At 37.6% G+C, this 13,991-nt stretch overlaps 1 protein-coding gene across 1 annotated transcript in view; it reads right to left on the bottom strand.

The window, feature by feature from the left end:
• PKHD1 (PKHD1 ciliary IPT domain containing fibrocystin/polyductin) overlaps positions 1–13,991 on the bottom strand; it is a 440,412-nt gene that overhangs the window by 367,916 nt on the left and 58,505 nt on the right. The window contains exons 27-30 of the mRNA XM_058662233.1: positions 13,521–13,651; positions 11,216–11,351; positions 1,539–1,734; positions 694–761 (exon numbers count right to left, since the gene is read on the bottom strand). Coding sequence (XP_058518216.1) covers positions 694–761; positions 1,539–1,734; positions 11,216–11,351; positions 13,521–13,651 — 531 coding nt within the window. The remainder of the gene's footprint in view (positions 1–693; positions 762–1,538; positions 1,735–11,215; positions 11,352–13,520; positions 13,652–13,991) is intronic.

The raw sequence follows: 13,991 nt of genomic DNA, 5'->3' as shown, positions 1-13,991 counted from the left end.
ACCCTAACATGTTCTCTTCTATATAAAGCCTAACAATGACCACTGAATCATGCCAGTGAATTTGCTGCTAGACTCAGGTTTTGTTCATTCTCCCATTGAAAGATGAAAGATCAAACCCCAACTTCAGGAAAGGAATTGGACCAATACATCCCGTATCAGCTTTCCAAACAATTGTACTGGTCTCAAGCACATACACTACCCCTTCACAATGTTTATTCACACACTTTCAACTTTTCTGAAAATGAGTAGTCATTTCTCGAGAGTCTTGCTCTAGTATCGCCCACACTGGCATTTGCGTTTCTGTTTCCGGCTCCTTCATCTTCCTCCACAAGCAAGTGAAGATGGAAAGACACTGACCTGTTCTCTTTATACATGCAACATCTGACAGGTTCACAGAGGAAATCATTCCCTTGTTTTCTTAACATCTGCTCAAGTGTGCTACAAATGAGATGTTTTGGCATTTTCATGGAAAGAAAATCAGATACCTTTAATGATTTCAAGAATTAATCAAGCTGTGGAACCACCGCTTGCATGCCCTTTGAAGTATACCAATCAGTTTTTGGAGCTTAGGAGAAATTTCTCATTGTGTGTCTGTCTCTGACCATACAGATCATTAATTCAGACATAAAGTCTGAATACCCAGTTCATGGGCTTCCTAGCTTAAATGGTACCAGCTATGTCAGAGCCACTTACCTAGAAAAGACCCACAGCAAGGCCGGATGCTGTAAACGTCTGTGAGGTACCGGATATGGAGGTCAACCCTACAGGAGATAGGAAACAATGGAGCAAGGTAGAGGTTTCTAAAAAAGAATTACGCAGGTGCCTTTAGGAAAAGATAGAAACAGTGACAGAGGCCAAGTATGAATGACACTGACTAAAGGACAAAAAGGAAACTGTGGTGGAAAAGTCTATGCGACAGTGTCCTGGACCAATGCTTGGAGGTGACAGCATTCTTAGACACTTTAGCTACTTTCTAGAAAGAAGGAACCTCTTGAGGAATGCTGGGGAAACAGGCTCCAGGACAATGCCAACTCCACTATCAGCTCAAGCAACTCTTCTTTTCCCAAAAATAAGCCAAACATGCCCCTGCATCATTATTGAGAGTAAGCTGTCTAGAGGTCTCTAACATTCACTCACCTGTTACGATTGTCATGCCTTTTTCATCCTAACTTCAGAAGAAGAGAAGAGAGCCCTAGTGCAAAAACAATTCTAGGAGTGGGTTCTGACATAGTGGTTAAGTTACTGCCTGGGGTTCTCCCATGCTGTATCTGAATGCCCGAGTTCAGCTCCAGCTCCACTCCTGAGATTTAGATAGACTTTCCTGACTCTCAGCTTTGGCCTCTACCAAGTTTAGCCACTGTAGGAGTTTGGGGACATTCAGGGAGTAAACCAGCAGATTTATTCACTCATTCATTCATACTCATTCTCATCCTCTCTCCCCCTCCCTCCCTTCATCCTTCCCTCCCTCTTAAATATCTGTATATATAGCACCCCAACTAAATCACCAGGCCAATATTAATGGCAAGCGTCCTCCTCACCCTCGTGAGAAAATGCTGATGCCATTGATGGAGACTGAGACTTCATAGATGCCAGCTGGCAGTGGAGGCAGCACCACCTCCAGGCCCTGAGCCGTCTGGGCATGAATCTGAGCCAAGGCATCCTGGATGTGAACTGTGATGTCCAAACCTGTGTAGCTCGCCAGTTGTGTCATTCTGATGAAAAGTCGCCCACCTCCTGTGTGGAAAGGCTTATGTTAGTCTCGGTGATAAGAAATTGTGGCTTCTGCTATGTATTCTTCTCTAAACTGTTAAGATTAAATACATGGTTAGCATCATGTATAATACTCTAAAAACTTTAATACTAAATTGTTTTTTTCATGAAGCTTCTAACAATCCTTTTAACAGAACTAAAGCTTATAACCTTAAGGGCACAAGGAACAAAATTTTTAGGACAATTGCACTGACGAGAGACTAATACTCATGTAAAGGCAAATGGAGAAGTAGTTGCAGGGCTAATGATCTTTGTAATCAGCAAATAACACCCCAAATCTTTTTCTTTAATCTCCATTTTCCTGATAGAATTCTAAGTTGTATGTTCAGAGAGCAGTGGGGCTTATAATCATGCTGTACATCAGTGCGCTCATTCATAACTAACAGACAACATCCACGTACATTACTTGGTAGTCAAACTTCTCATGGCAAATAAGAGGTCTTCAAAAAGCTAATAGAATATCCTTATGAAGGAGCAATGATGCATGATTTTCAAATTTGCTGAACCAAGATAAACTTCTCTTTTTTTTTGAGTTTTAGGTTTTTAATGATTTTTGTCAGGCATTTTCTTTGAATTTTGAATTTCTATGGTATATGTATAGATTTTATTACAATTTCCCAAAACTCATTACTTATTTTGTCCTGAGCACAAAAATCTTACATTACAGCAAAAAGTTAAGACAAAACACCACTTATTCCATTATACAAACACACTGTAGTTAATAACAAGAGCATGCTTTCTGGGTTTTTCATATGCACAGGACTTTTTCTACATAGAAAATTGTTATTATACTATATAAATATTTTTGATGCTTTCTTATACCACAGCATCCACTGCATTCCATGTCACTGCAATCTCTGAGTAAACACCCTTTTATTGCATAACATTTCATTGAGTATATACATATGATAAATCAGACTAATTACTATCTTCCAGTTGAAAGGGCAATTGCTCAAAGAGCCTTGAATGTTCTCTGATGGTTCATACATTAAATTAAAAGAACTGTGATTGAAATGCCAATATTCAACTTTTCCATCTATCTTTTTTTTTTTTTTTTTGCTGGCTGGCAACAACAGTAACTTTTTTTTTTTATTATTAATTACATTGCATTATGTGACACAGTTTTATAGGTACTGGGATTCCCCCCACCCCTCCCCAAACCCTCCCACCATGGTGGATTCCTCCACCTTGTTGCATTACCACAGTTCAAGTTTAGTTCAGATTCTTTCATTGCAAGCATATACCAAGCATAGAGTCCAGCATCTTATTGTCCAGATAAGTTCAACGGCTTGTTGGGGAGACCTTCTCTGGTCTGAAGGTAGAGCCAGCAGAGTGTCATCCCAATCAATTAAAAGCCCCAACATACCACCAGCAACAATTTATAACATTATGGAATTAACTGACATAGTATTGAGTAATCAATGTTAAAAAAAAACGCAAGTTCTTAACCACATCCTGTGACTACTTCAACCTCAAACAGCGTATCTCACATGCAATAAGATACTGTGAAGTAACCAACAAAGCAACAATGTGAGTCAGACTGCTTATGATCTACATCAAATAATTGTAAAATCTAATATACTTTTAATACCCTATGTTATTCCATAATGGGGCAGGAGAGCAGAGAAATCTTTCATCACCCTAGAAGGTGTGAGGAAGACATGAAATATTAGTTACTCCTCACTAGGGTATTGAAGGTTTCTCTGTACACCCCTCCTAAAACTGTTCTGCACCTCAACTGTTGACATGTCTTGTTAGAGTTACAAGCCAGTCTAGACTACCCGAAAAAAAAAGCCAGGTTCAGTAAAATTATGCTTCAATGCTACAAAATGCTAAATATTACGATGTAATTAGACACAAAACTTCTCTTTTCATTCTGTTTTCTACAAACTCTCTGAAACCTCCATGTGTGAGGCAGCTAACATGACAGGCATTTTGCATTTAAGGAAACCAAGGCTGAGCTACCACAGCTTCGAAACTCATTAATGGAAAAGCTAGACCTGAGCCCAGTCTTCTGTCTTGTACTTCAATGACTTTTCAGTTTAACTCTACTAAAATGCTGCACATATACAAACACGAATTCAACTCCTTTGAACGCAAGTATTTACTGACACCACAGGACAATGGTGTAAGCTCGAAAGTAAGCTAAAGACAGGCCCTACCCTCTAAGAGGCTCAAAAGTAATAAGCTACATTTTAAAAAAAAAAAAAGCATCAGTAGAAGACATCCTGTCATTGTGTGACAATTAAGTGTTAGGATTATTCTAATCAGGCCAGCATTCTGAATATCAGGACAGGCTTTATGATAAGGCAAGATGGTACTTGAAATTCAAAGTGAAAGATAAATCCCAAGAGCGAGTGATCCAGGAGGCTTATAATTCAACTTTCAAATTTTGGAAATTTATCTGGTCATTTGTAACATTTTCTCAACCATGTATTAGCTTGATGAGAAGGAAATTGGGGACCAGCACTGTGGAACAGCAGGTTGAACTACCAGCTGCAGTGCCAGCATCCATGTGAGCCCTAAGTCAATATCCAGAGGCCCTATTGCTAAACTAGTTCTCAGCTCATACACATGGGAAAGTGGGCAATGGTCAAAGTCTGGCCCAGCTCTGCTTCTCTTTAGTTGCTCCGCCTTTCAAATAAAACAAATGTTAAAATAAAAGGAAACTGGGTAAACTTCAGGAAGACAACAAACATGTAGATCCATGCACACGTATCAGTGTAGGCCTAGCTGATGGTGGCTCTGTACCTGTGGATTCTCTACCTAATGCAGGGGATAGTGCAGACTTTCAAAGGCTTACAAGCAAAGAAAAGATTGAAGTTCTACTTTTATTTAAAAAACTAAAATAAAGTGTACAGGGAAATAAATTCATTCTACCCCAAAACTAGTGTAAATGAAGGCTCAAAATCCAGTACGCAATATTCAGAGTAGAAATAAATATATTTACCTTTCCTTTGCCACAGTGTGCCCATGGCTTGGGATAACGCATCTCCAAAGCTCCTTTAGATGTTACAATTTTATTGGATGCCACAGAAAAGCAGATAAAGAGGAAAAAGTTGTTGCATGAAAGAAAAGTTGAAGAAAAGGAATGCGGCAAAGTGGGAAGAGTGCGATTTGCATCCCAGTGCTTGATCTGTCATTTAACCACCCTGTGGCAGAAGGTGACTCACTTGGGATTTCTCATCAGTAAGTTAGCAATAAAGTACATCTCATGGCTTGTAAAAATTAGCTTACATACTCCCTGGAAGCAGCTGATACAGGACAGACACAGAGGTCTCAGTGAAGTTCATTTTCCTCCTTGCCCTACATCCCCTTGAATTGTTTATGTCTTCCCACCCTATGTTGTGCATCCTGGAATTGCAGTATAGTAAGTTCAAGGGATTCCAGGGCAGGTCGGGGGAAAACAGATGGCTTTTACAAGTAAAGTCTCAGGCATAAGGCCTGCCAGAGGCAGCGTTATCAGGCCACCAGCCAGAGAGAGATGAAAGCAAAACTATCTCAGGAGGACATGAGATTCTGTGTCTGTTTGATGCAGCCTCATACGTGGTCTCTGGGTCAGAGATCTCCTAAGAACATCAGTAACGCAGGATTTGTTATAGGCCCATATTTACCTACATTTATCTTTTGCAAAGCAAGAAAACTCCACATGGCTAGAAGTCTACTTTGGGGGGGCTTTATTTAAAACCACTGCATCTGTAAAGCCTTGAATTTGGCATCAGCAGATTCTTGAGCCAATGAGTCTACTAAAGAAGTAAATAATGTTCAACCAATATGCAGAGCCCATCTTTGACTCATCTATAGTATGTTAAGTAGCTAAACGTAGAAGTTAAACATGTTGCCCAAGAAATATGTTAAAATTAAACTGAATCTATCCTGAGATGGCCTTACTTATTGAGTCCCTGAATAATAAACCCCAACCGAAAAGCCAAATTTGGAAGCATGTTTTTGTAATAGCTAGCTGATAATCAGTCACTCACAAGCCACCAATTGATCAGAATATGTTCAAATAGGGAAAACTCTGATTTGCAACCCATCCAGCTTTTTCTGCACCCTTGTTTACATTTTTTTTCTGTCTATTAATGGTACTGACTCATGTGATGAAGCAAAGTTTTGAACCTTTTTATAGTCTCAGGGATTCTGTGTTTGCAAATCATCTTTTGTCCAAATAATCTGAGACAAATCAGATACCATAAGCAAATATTTAATGAGTCCACTTATGTGAGGTGCTCAACAGAACCAAATTCATAACAGCAGGACAGCAGAGGTGACCAGGAAGGAGCCTAAGTGACAAGGCAACACGGAGTTACTATTTAATGGGTACAGAGTTTAATCTTCCAATGATGGCAAAGTTCTGGAGCTGGATAGCAATAATGGTCATGTGAAAATATAAATGTAGCTAATACCATCAAACTGTAGGAGTAAATATACTAAGATGGGTAAATTTTATATTACTTTGAGCTACCAAAATTCCAAAACTGAAACCATTTAATAGAAAAATTTCATTTGTGAGATACATTTTAACAAGTTGCTGAACTGAGATTTATCAAAACCAGTTCATTCTGACAACTAAAAAATCCACTATAATAATTTTATATTTCATATTCTTCCTCATCCTCCACTGTTCTCCCCTCTCATTGTTTTCCTCTTTACCTTTTGTTTCTTCTTGACTTCAACATCATCAATATAGCACTTCGACCTAAAAGACTCCCAACAGGCAGAAAACACTTTGGGGATTTTTGTAAGTTTTTTTTCTCATGGAAATATTTAAATACAACCATAAACTGAGAAAAGAATGCACTGAATTGTATGTATCAAAAACATGAACTTCTTGGACCCTTGGTCAATTGTCAAACTAATCTTAGATACCTTTTAGGCACTGATGCAAGGCATTTATTTTCATTATAGGTAGGAAATTTTACTAAAAGCCCAAATCACTGAAATCTGAATATAATGTGGGACTCCTACCCCCCTTTTCTACCTTGTTGGGAAGACTCTATACCACTAAGGAATTTTATACACTTGGCTTGCCCGAGGCAGCAAATTCTTCTTCTGCTCTATCTGAGCTGAATAATATTGAGAAGCTAAAGGACACTTCCCTTTATTTATGTACTCTTGAACTATGGAAAATGAAAATAGCACCAGGAAAAAATTGAGTTCGGGCTTTTCTTGGGAAGCATGATGGTCCTTTGATGATAAACCTTTAGATCCAGCCACCTGAACTCTATTAACTGGAATTCAATTAACTGGAAAGGGATTTTTACCTGCTACTTTTCTATAATCGTTTTTTGGTTTTTTGTTTTGTTTTGTTTTAGTTTTAAAGCAAGATTTATTAGAAAAGCTGAGAAGAGAGACTCTCGTCCTAGTGACGGGAGGGGCTAGTGACAAAGGCGGGGAACTTCGAGAGAAAAGAACCCGTACCTCCTGCCATAGTGGCAGGAGGAAGAGAAAAAAGACCCTAGACCTCTGCCATAGTGGCAGGAGGCAGAAAGAACGAACGAACTCCGGGTTAATGGTGGGGATAGTGTCTTTTGAAACTTCACTTCAAAGGTGTTTCTCCATAAACAATAGAGAATTCCTGGTGTCCACTGTATCTGGCCTTGGGACAAAAGTCCCCAAAGGTGTTACTGGCCAACTTCCTCAGTCCTTTTTTTTTTATATACAATTCTTCCCTTTCATACCATCTAAATCATCAAATAAGTTGAAAACAGTTCACATTGCTAGTGAGAAAAAAAAACTGTTTTATGTATTGTATGTTAAAGACCAAGTACGTTAAGCTATGTTAAAGACCAAGACTTCTTGGTTATCAGAACACTCTACTCTCTAATCATTAAATAATGGCTATTTAAAGACTACTTCCAAAACAGATTATTTAAAGTTAACTCTAGGTGTGCCCAAGTGCTTAAAAACCTACAAATTGCCTGGGTTCAAATAGCTCTGTTACTGTAGGAGGCATCTTAGAAAAGCTATTTATTTTCAATAACCCTTAGTTTCCTTATCTGTTGATGGAAGCTAATAATCCTACAAATTATCGGAAAGGTTTAGATCAAAGTCATTTTTATGTCTATAATTGTTGGCAGATACTTAAGTTCTACAAATTTTTATGGAAAATTTTTTCAATTTCCACCTTATTTTCATGAGGAAAATAGAAAAATGGATATGAACATTGATACAATGATGGCTAAGATGAAGAACTTACTCTCATAGTTTTCAGGGAAAAATTCCATTCAAAATACAATAAAACGTGTATAGGCTACTGCTCACGTTTTTTACAAGAGCAATTTTTTTACTCAAAACAATGGGAGAAAATATTTGTACATTCTACATCTGATTAAAGGATTAACATATAGGATATAAAAGGAGTTCAAGAGGTTGTCAGGATCGCTCTTGGATCCCACTGTATGCCTTTATAGTTTTTGTTAACGTCTAATGCAGATTCGAGTCTGCTGTAAGTTACCTGTTACAATCTTGATAGATTATACTTAACGTCTTCCTCACATGCTCTAAGAAGGTGGAAGCTTTCTCCGCTCTCCTGACCCATTGCAGAATAACATAGGGTGTTAAAAGCATATCAGGCTTTTCAGTTCTTTGATGTAGATCCTAAGCATTCTGTTTTTCATTGATTATTGGTTCATTGGTTGCATCAAACTATTTTATTGCATATGATACAGGCTGTTTGAGGGTGTGATAATATTACAATTGATAGGTACTATTTTTAGGATTGACATCATTTCATCTTAAATTAAGGCAAACATGTGGTATCTAGTCTTTTGGGATTGGCTCATTTCCATTAGCATAATGATTTCCAATTGGGCCATTTGGCCATGAAGAAATGCATTTTAGTTTTTTTTTTTAATAGCTGAGTAGTATTCCATGGAGTAGATGAACCATAGTTTTCTTATCTAGTCTTCTGTTGACAGGCATTTTGGTTGCTTCCAAGTTTTTGCAATTATTGATTGTGCTGCTATGAACATAGGGGTGCATGTTGGTTTCTCGTGTAACAGGTGTTTGGATATATTCCTAGGAGTGCTATTGCTGGATCATATGGTATGCAGATTTTCAGTTGTTGAATGTTCTCTATACTGATTTCCAAAGAGGCTGTACCAGCCTGCAGCCCCACCAGCAGTGGAGTAGGGTTCCCTTTTCCCCACATCCTCACCAGCAAGTGTTGTTGGTGGTTTTTCGCATGTGAGCCATTGTTACTGGCATTAGGCAGTACCTCAGTGGTGTCTTAATTTGGATTTCCCTTATTGCCAGAGAGCTTGAGAATTTTTTCGTATGCACAGAGCAGGAGGGGACCCCAGAGTGGAAAAAGAGGACAGAAGGAGACTTGTGTCCTAACTCCAGAGACTCCTGGTACCTCACCAAGGACTATATCCCAACTGCCAGGGATTTAGAGTGCCCTCGTAGGCCGAGAACTCTGAGGTCAACCTTTCCCTATTGGACCTACCACATGGGATGGAAAAAGCCTAGATCCTTCCTCACTGGATCTAATGTCATCAGAACAACAGCCAGGAGCCCTGAGCAGTCCTCAGAAACGGAAGAACAGCAAACTTCCTTCAGGACTCGAGAGAGGAGCTTTCTCTGGTCCTTACTTAGTTCCAACTTTGGCTCCCAGCCCTCTCTTGCAATGATCATCAGGGTCGCTCTGAAGCCCTCAAAATTAGATCAGATACACAGACAGAGACCAAAAAGGAAAGCTTGGAACAGACAGGAAAGTCAGCTTGGACTCCCATATACCTTACTAGGTAGGACACAAAGATCAGTTACTCCTAACATTGAAAATTTCTCTGCACACCCCTCCTAAAACTGCTCTTCTCCTCAGTTGTTAAACTCTGGCTTGTTAGAGTTAAAAGCCTCTTTGGACTATTCTAAAATTCATGAAGTTCAGTAAAAGATCACACTTGAATACTGTAAGCTGCTAAACGTAGAAATGAAAATAGACATGAGACAGCTGAATAGTACCCTATAACCATTTTAAGGTTTATAGCAGCTGGTTGTGTACAAACTAAAAATGAGATGTCAATGAAGTAGTTACAGAATGTGGTTAAGAACTTGCACTTTCTAACAGGTTAGTCACTCAATACCATGCCAATTAACTTCATGATTTTCTAAATTTCCATGTTTCCTCCTGTTGTTGAAGTTGTGTACTGGCTTTTCACTGGAGGGGATGATATTCTACCAGCTCTACTTTTAGAACATGGATGGTCCCCCAATGAAACTGTTGAATTTATCTGGACAATGAGATGCTGGACTCTCTGCATAGTCCATGCCTGCAATGAAGGAATCATGACTGGTTATGAATTGTACTACTGTAACAGTATGGAGGAATTCAATATGGAGGGCTTGGGGAGTGGTTGGGGGAATACCAGAGCCTATGAAACTGTGTCATAAAATGAAATGAAATAAAATAAAATAAAGGAGTTCAAGAAACTCGGTAACAGCAAAAATCATTTCTAGTTAAGAAATGGGCTAAGAATATGAATAGATTTGTTTCAAAGAATGAAATATAAATGGGTAACAGATACGAAGAAATCCGAAGAATCACTAGCCATTAGGGAACTGCAAATAAAAACCACAAAGACATTTCACTCACATCAGTCAGAATGGTGATCTTCCAAAACTCAAAGAATAACAAATAATGGTGAAGATATGAGGAAAAAATTTCCCAAACTCACTGTTTGTGATAGTATAAATTTGTACCACCATTATGGAAGACAATACAGAGATTACTCAGAGATTTGAAAACAGATCTACCATATGATCCAGTCTCTCTCACTCCTGGAAATTTACCCCAAAAAAATGAAATCAGCATATGAGAAAATTATCTGTACACTCTTATTTATGGCATCTCAATTTACAATAGATAAATATGGAATCAACCCAGATGTCTGTCAACTGATGACTAGATAAAGAAATTGTAGCATGCATACACAGTGGAATACTACTCAGCCACAAAAATAATGAAATCTTATATTTCTCAACAATATGGATACAACTGGAGATCATCATGCTTATTAAAATAATCCAGTTCCCAAAACACAAATATCATGTTATCTTGGATTTATAGTAACTTCAAAATATACAAAAATATGTTTTATATATATATATGAATAAAATTGAAATTATACCATTTGACTACTATACAACCTTGATCTATTTATATTCTTGAGGAACATTGATTTTCTACTTACTACTTGAATTATTTATTTGAAAATTGGCTTAAATTCATAAAGTAAATTGAAAGTATGCCATTGTAAAAATATTTTACAAAATAAGAAAAGGAAATGGATGGGAATGAGTGTAAAGTAGAACACGTATCATTACATTGTTAAAACTATAAATGAAACACATGAAATATTTTGCCTTTATATAAATAAAAGTGAAATAAAAAGACAAAATCCAACCATTAAAAAAAAGCAGTCTTAAATTTTGTGGATTTTACCTGCTATGCCACTGTGATTTCTGCTCAGAAACAAAATCTCTGGATTTAAAGAAGAGGCAAATGTAAACACATTGGGAAGAACTGCAGTGTAGTCCCCAGAGATCACAGTCACATTCACAACGTGTCCATCTTTCCCCTGAAAATCAATTTGAAAAAATCAAGTCTCAGCAAGTAGGACTTCAGGGAAGGCAGGTTGTCCACCTAACATTAGCTTAGAAAGCATCTTTAATTGCTGCTAAATAATGAGACTTTCATCCCTTTTTCTCTCACACACACATATACACACTCACACAGCCTAGTGCTTACAGTGGGTAAGTGTAGTGTTGAACAAATGCAGACTAACCTGTACTAAAAGATAAATTTTCAATTAACATAGCAATTGTTCCCATAAAACAGGAAACTTCAAATAAATGAATATACCTAGCTCAGCTATCCAACAAGTATAAGAGTACTTTCAAACATGTAGGTTCTCAGAAAATCTTTCTCACATGTTTCTAAAGATTAAAATCTTGGGCCTGGCAGAATGGCCCATTAGCTAAATCCCAGCCTTGCATATGCCAGCATCCCATATGGGTACCGGTTCAAGTCTCTGGCGGCTCCACTTTCCATCCAGTTCCCTGCTTGTGGCCTGGGAAAGTAGTAGAGGATGGCCACGGCCTTGGGACCCTTCATCCACATGAGATACCCGAAGAAGTTCCTGGTTCCAAGCTTTGGATTGGCTCAGCTCAGGCCACTGCAGCCATCTGGGGAATGAACCAGCAGATGGAACATCTTTCTCTCTGTCTTTCCTTCTCTCTGTAAATCTGCCTTTCCAATAAAAATAAATAAATCTTGAAATATAATAACAATAAAGATTATGTTTTACAAAATTACAATCAGCAAAAAAGAAAATTATGAATCACAAGAAACAATGACCCAAAAAAGCAGTAACAGAAATTATTGAAATTTTCTGAATAATCCTAGAAATAAATCGTTTCAATTAACGGAGAGAAATCTTCAAGAAAAAAAAGTAACTGGTATGATCAGTTTACTGAAATGATAAATTTTTTTGTAAGATAAAGGCAAGTTGTAGGATGAACAGACCTAGAAAAGGATTAATTTCAATTAAAATAGAAAAAGAGAAATTTAGGGAAAAAAGTAATTACAAAATGCTTTTAAAAGATGGTAAATTTCTTCTGATCCAAGCTCCCTGCTAACGGCCTGAGAAAAGCAGCAGAAGATGGCCCAAGACCCTGGCTCTGGTTTCATAGTGCCCCTGTGCTATTGCACTCATCAAGGGGAATTAATCAACAGATGCAAGTTTGGTATGTCTGTCTCTCGCACTCAGTGAGTGGTGGGTGGGTGGGTGGGTGGGTGGGTGTGTATGCATTAATTCCAACTTTCAAAATAAATAAGCCTTAAAAGGAAACAGCTGAATATTTCTTAAAAATGAAGTATTCTATGCCAAAATAGAGACTCTAGGAATAAAACAAAGAATCATCAAAGAAAACATTATCACGTTCTGCCAACAGCACTTAGTTATAACATAAACATGTTTCATTAACAAAAAAGGTATGTTAGCTATATTCAAAGTAGTTAGAAGTGCTCGTTTCTGAAAGGGGTCCCTGAAGGAAGAATATGAAAACATGATTTTATATATTTTCCTTTTAACTTCTGCATGTATCATTTAACCAAAACAAAAATGTATTTTATTAATGATTATTCATGCTAACAAAAGAAATCCAAATAGTAAAATTTTACCTATTAAAAGGCAAATATTAAGATAGCAAGTGCTAGCCAAAGCAACCCCCCTAAAAAAAAACAACCCTGAGACACAAACATAAATGGAGTATAAAGTGAAAAGAAATTTCTGTATGCATATAAAAATCTTAATAATTTATATATTTGTTATTTAAAAAGTGTCCCAAAGTATAGTTATTAGGATGATCAAATCTATGCTGTTTACTACAGCAAAAATTCAGAAGTTAGCTAATAATAGAGAATAAACAAATTAAGGTACATGACATAATGCACTTCTGTGTGGTTTATATATAAAAGCTAGCATTTCATAATATTTAAGGAACTGGAAAAGATGAAAGTATAGGACTCATGGTAAAAGCATATTCTGAACGCTACCTTTCAGGGGGGTCTTTGTTCTGTAGACAGTCATCTTTGGGGTCACAGTTCTGTTAGGAATGCTGATGACACTGAAGGCAACTCTGATGGAAAGCTCTAATTGTGACTACTGGAAGTATAAAAACTCAAAATCCTCATCAGACCAGGAATAGCACCCTGAGACATGCAAATGCCGAAAGGATCCACTTACCCTGGATGGAACTTTGCATTCAATTCTGTGTGAACTGCTTGTGGTGACATTAATGGCACAAGACTGAGATCCAAATAGCACCAGGCTGACGCCCTCCAAACTAGAGCCTCGGATAGTAGCCCAAATCCCTCCTAAAGCAAAAACAGCATTTTTAAAAGGGGATGCATGCCAATACAGGCAGGCAAAATCAATTATCCACGAGAGAGAAAATGAATAAAACAGGTAAAAAGACAAAGCAATGATCAAATCAAGGAGAAAAAAAACTTAACATGGATATACAATACTACCACAAATCGAGAAAGTGGATAGTTTGAAAGATAATTCTACCCTGGATTCTAAAATATTCCTTCCAAACGCATAAAATGCATGTTTTTCCTTGTAAACCAAGTAAATAAAGTATGTTGGGAAGCAATGAGGCTAGGTTCTAACACGGATGTGTACAAGAGTTGAATGAGATATGAGACAGACCGA

The sequence above is a fragment of the Ochotona princeps genome, chromosome 1 (genome assembly GCF_030435755.1).
Source record: "Ochotona princeps isolate mOchPri1 chromosome 1, mOchPri1.hap1, whole genome shotgun sequence".
NCBI classification, from domain to species: Eukaryota; Metazoa; Chordata; class Mammalia; order Lagomorpha; family Ochotonidae; genus Ochotona; species Ochotona princeps.
The sequence above is the reverse complement of the archived record's forward strand: the minus strand, read 5'-3'. Positions and strand labels throughout refer to the sequence as shown.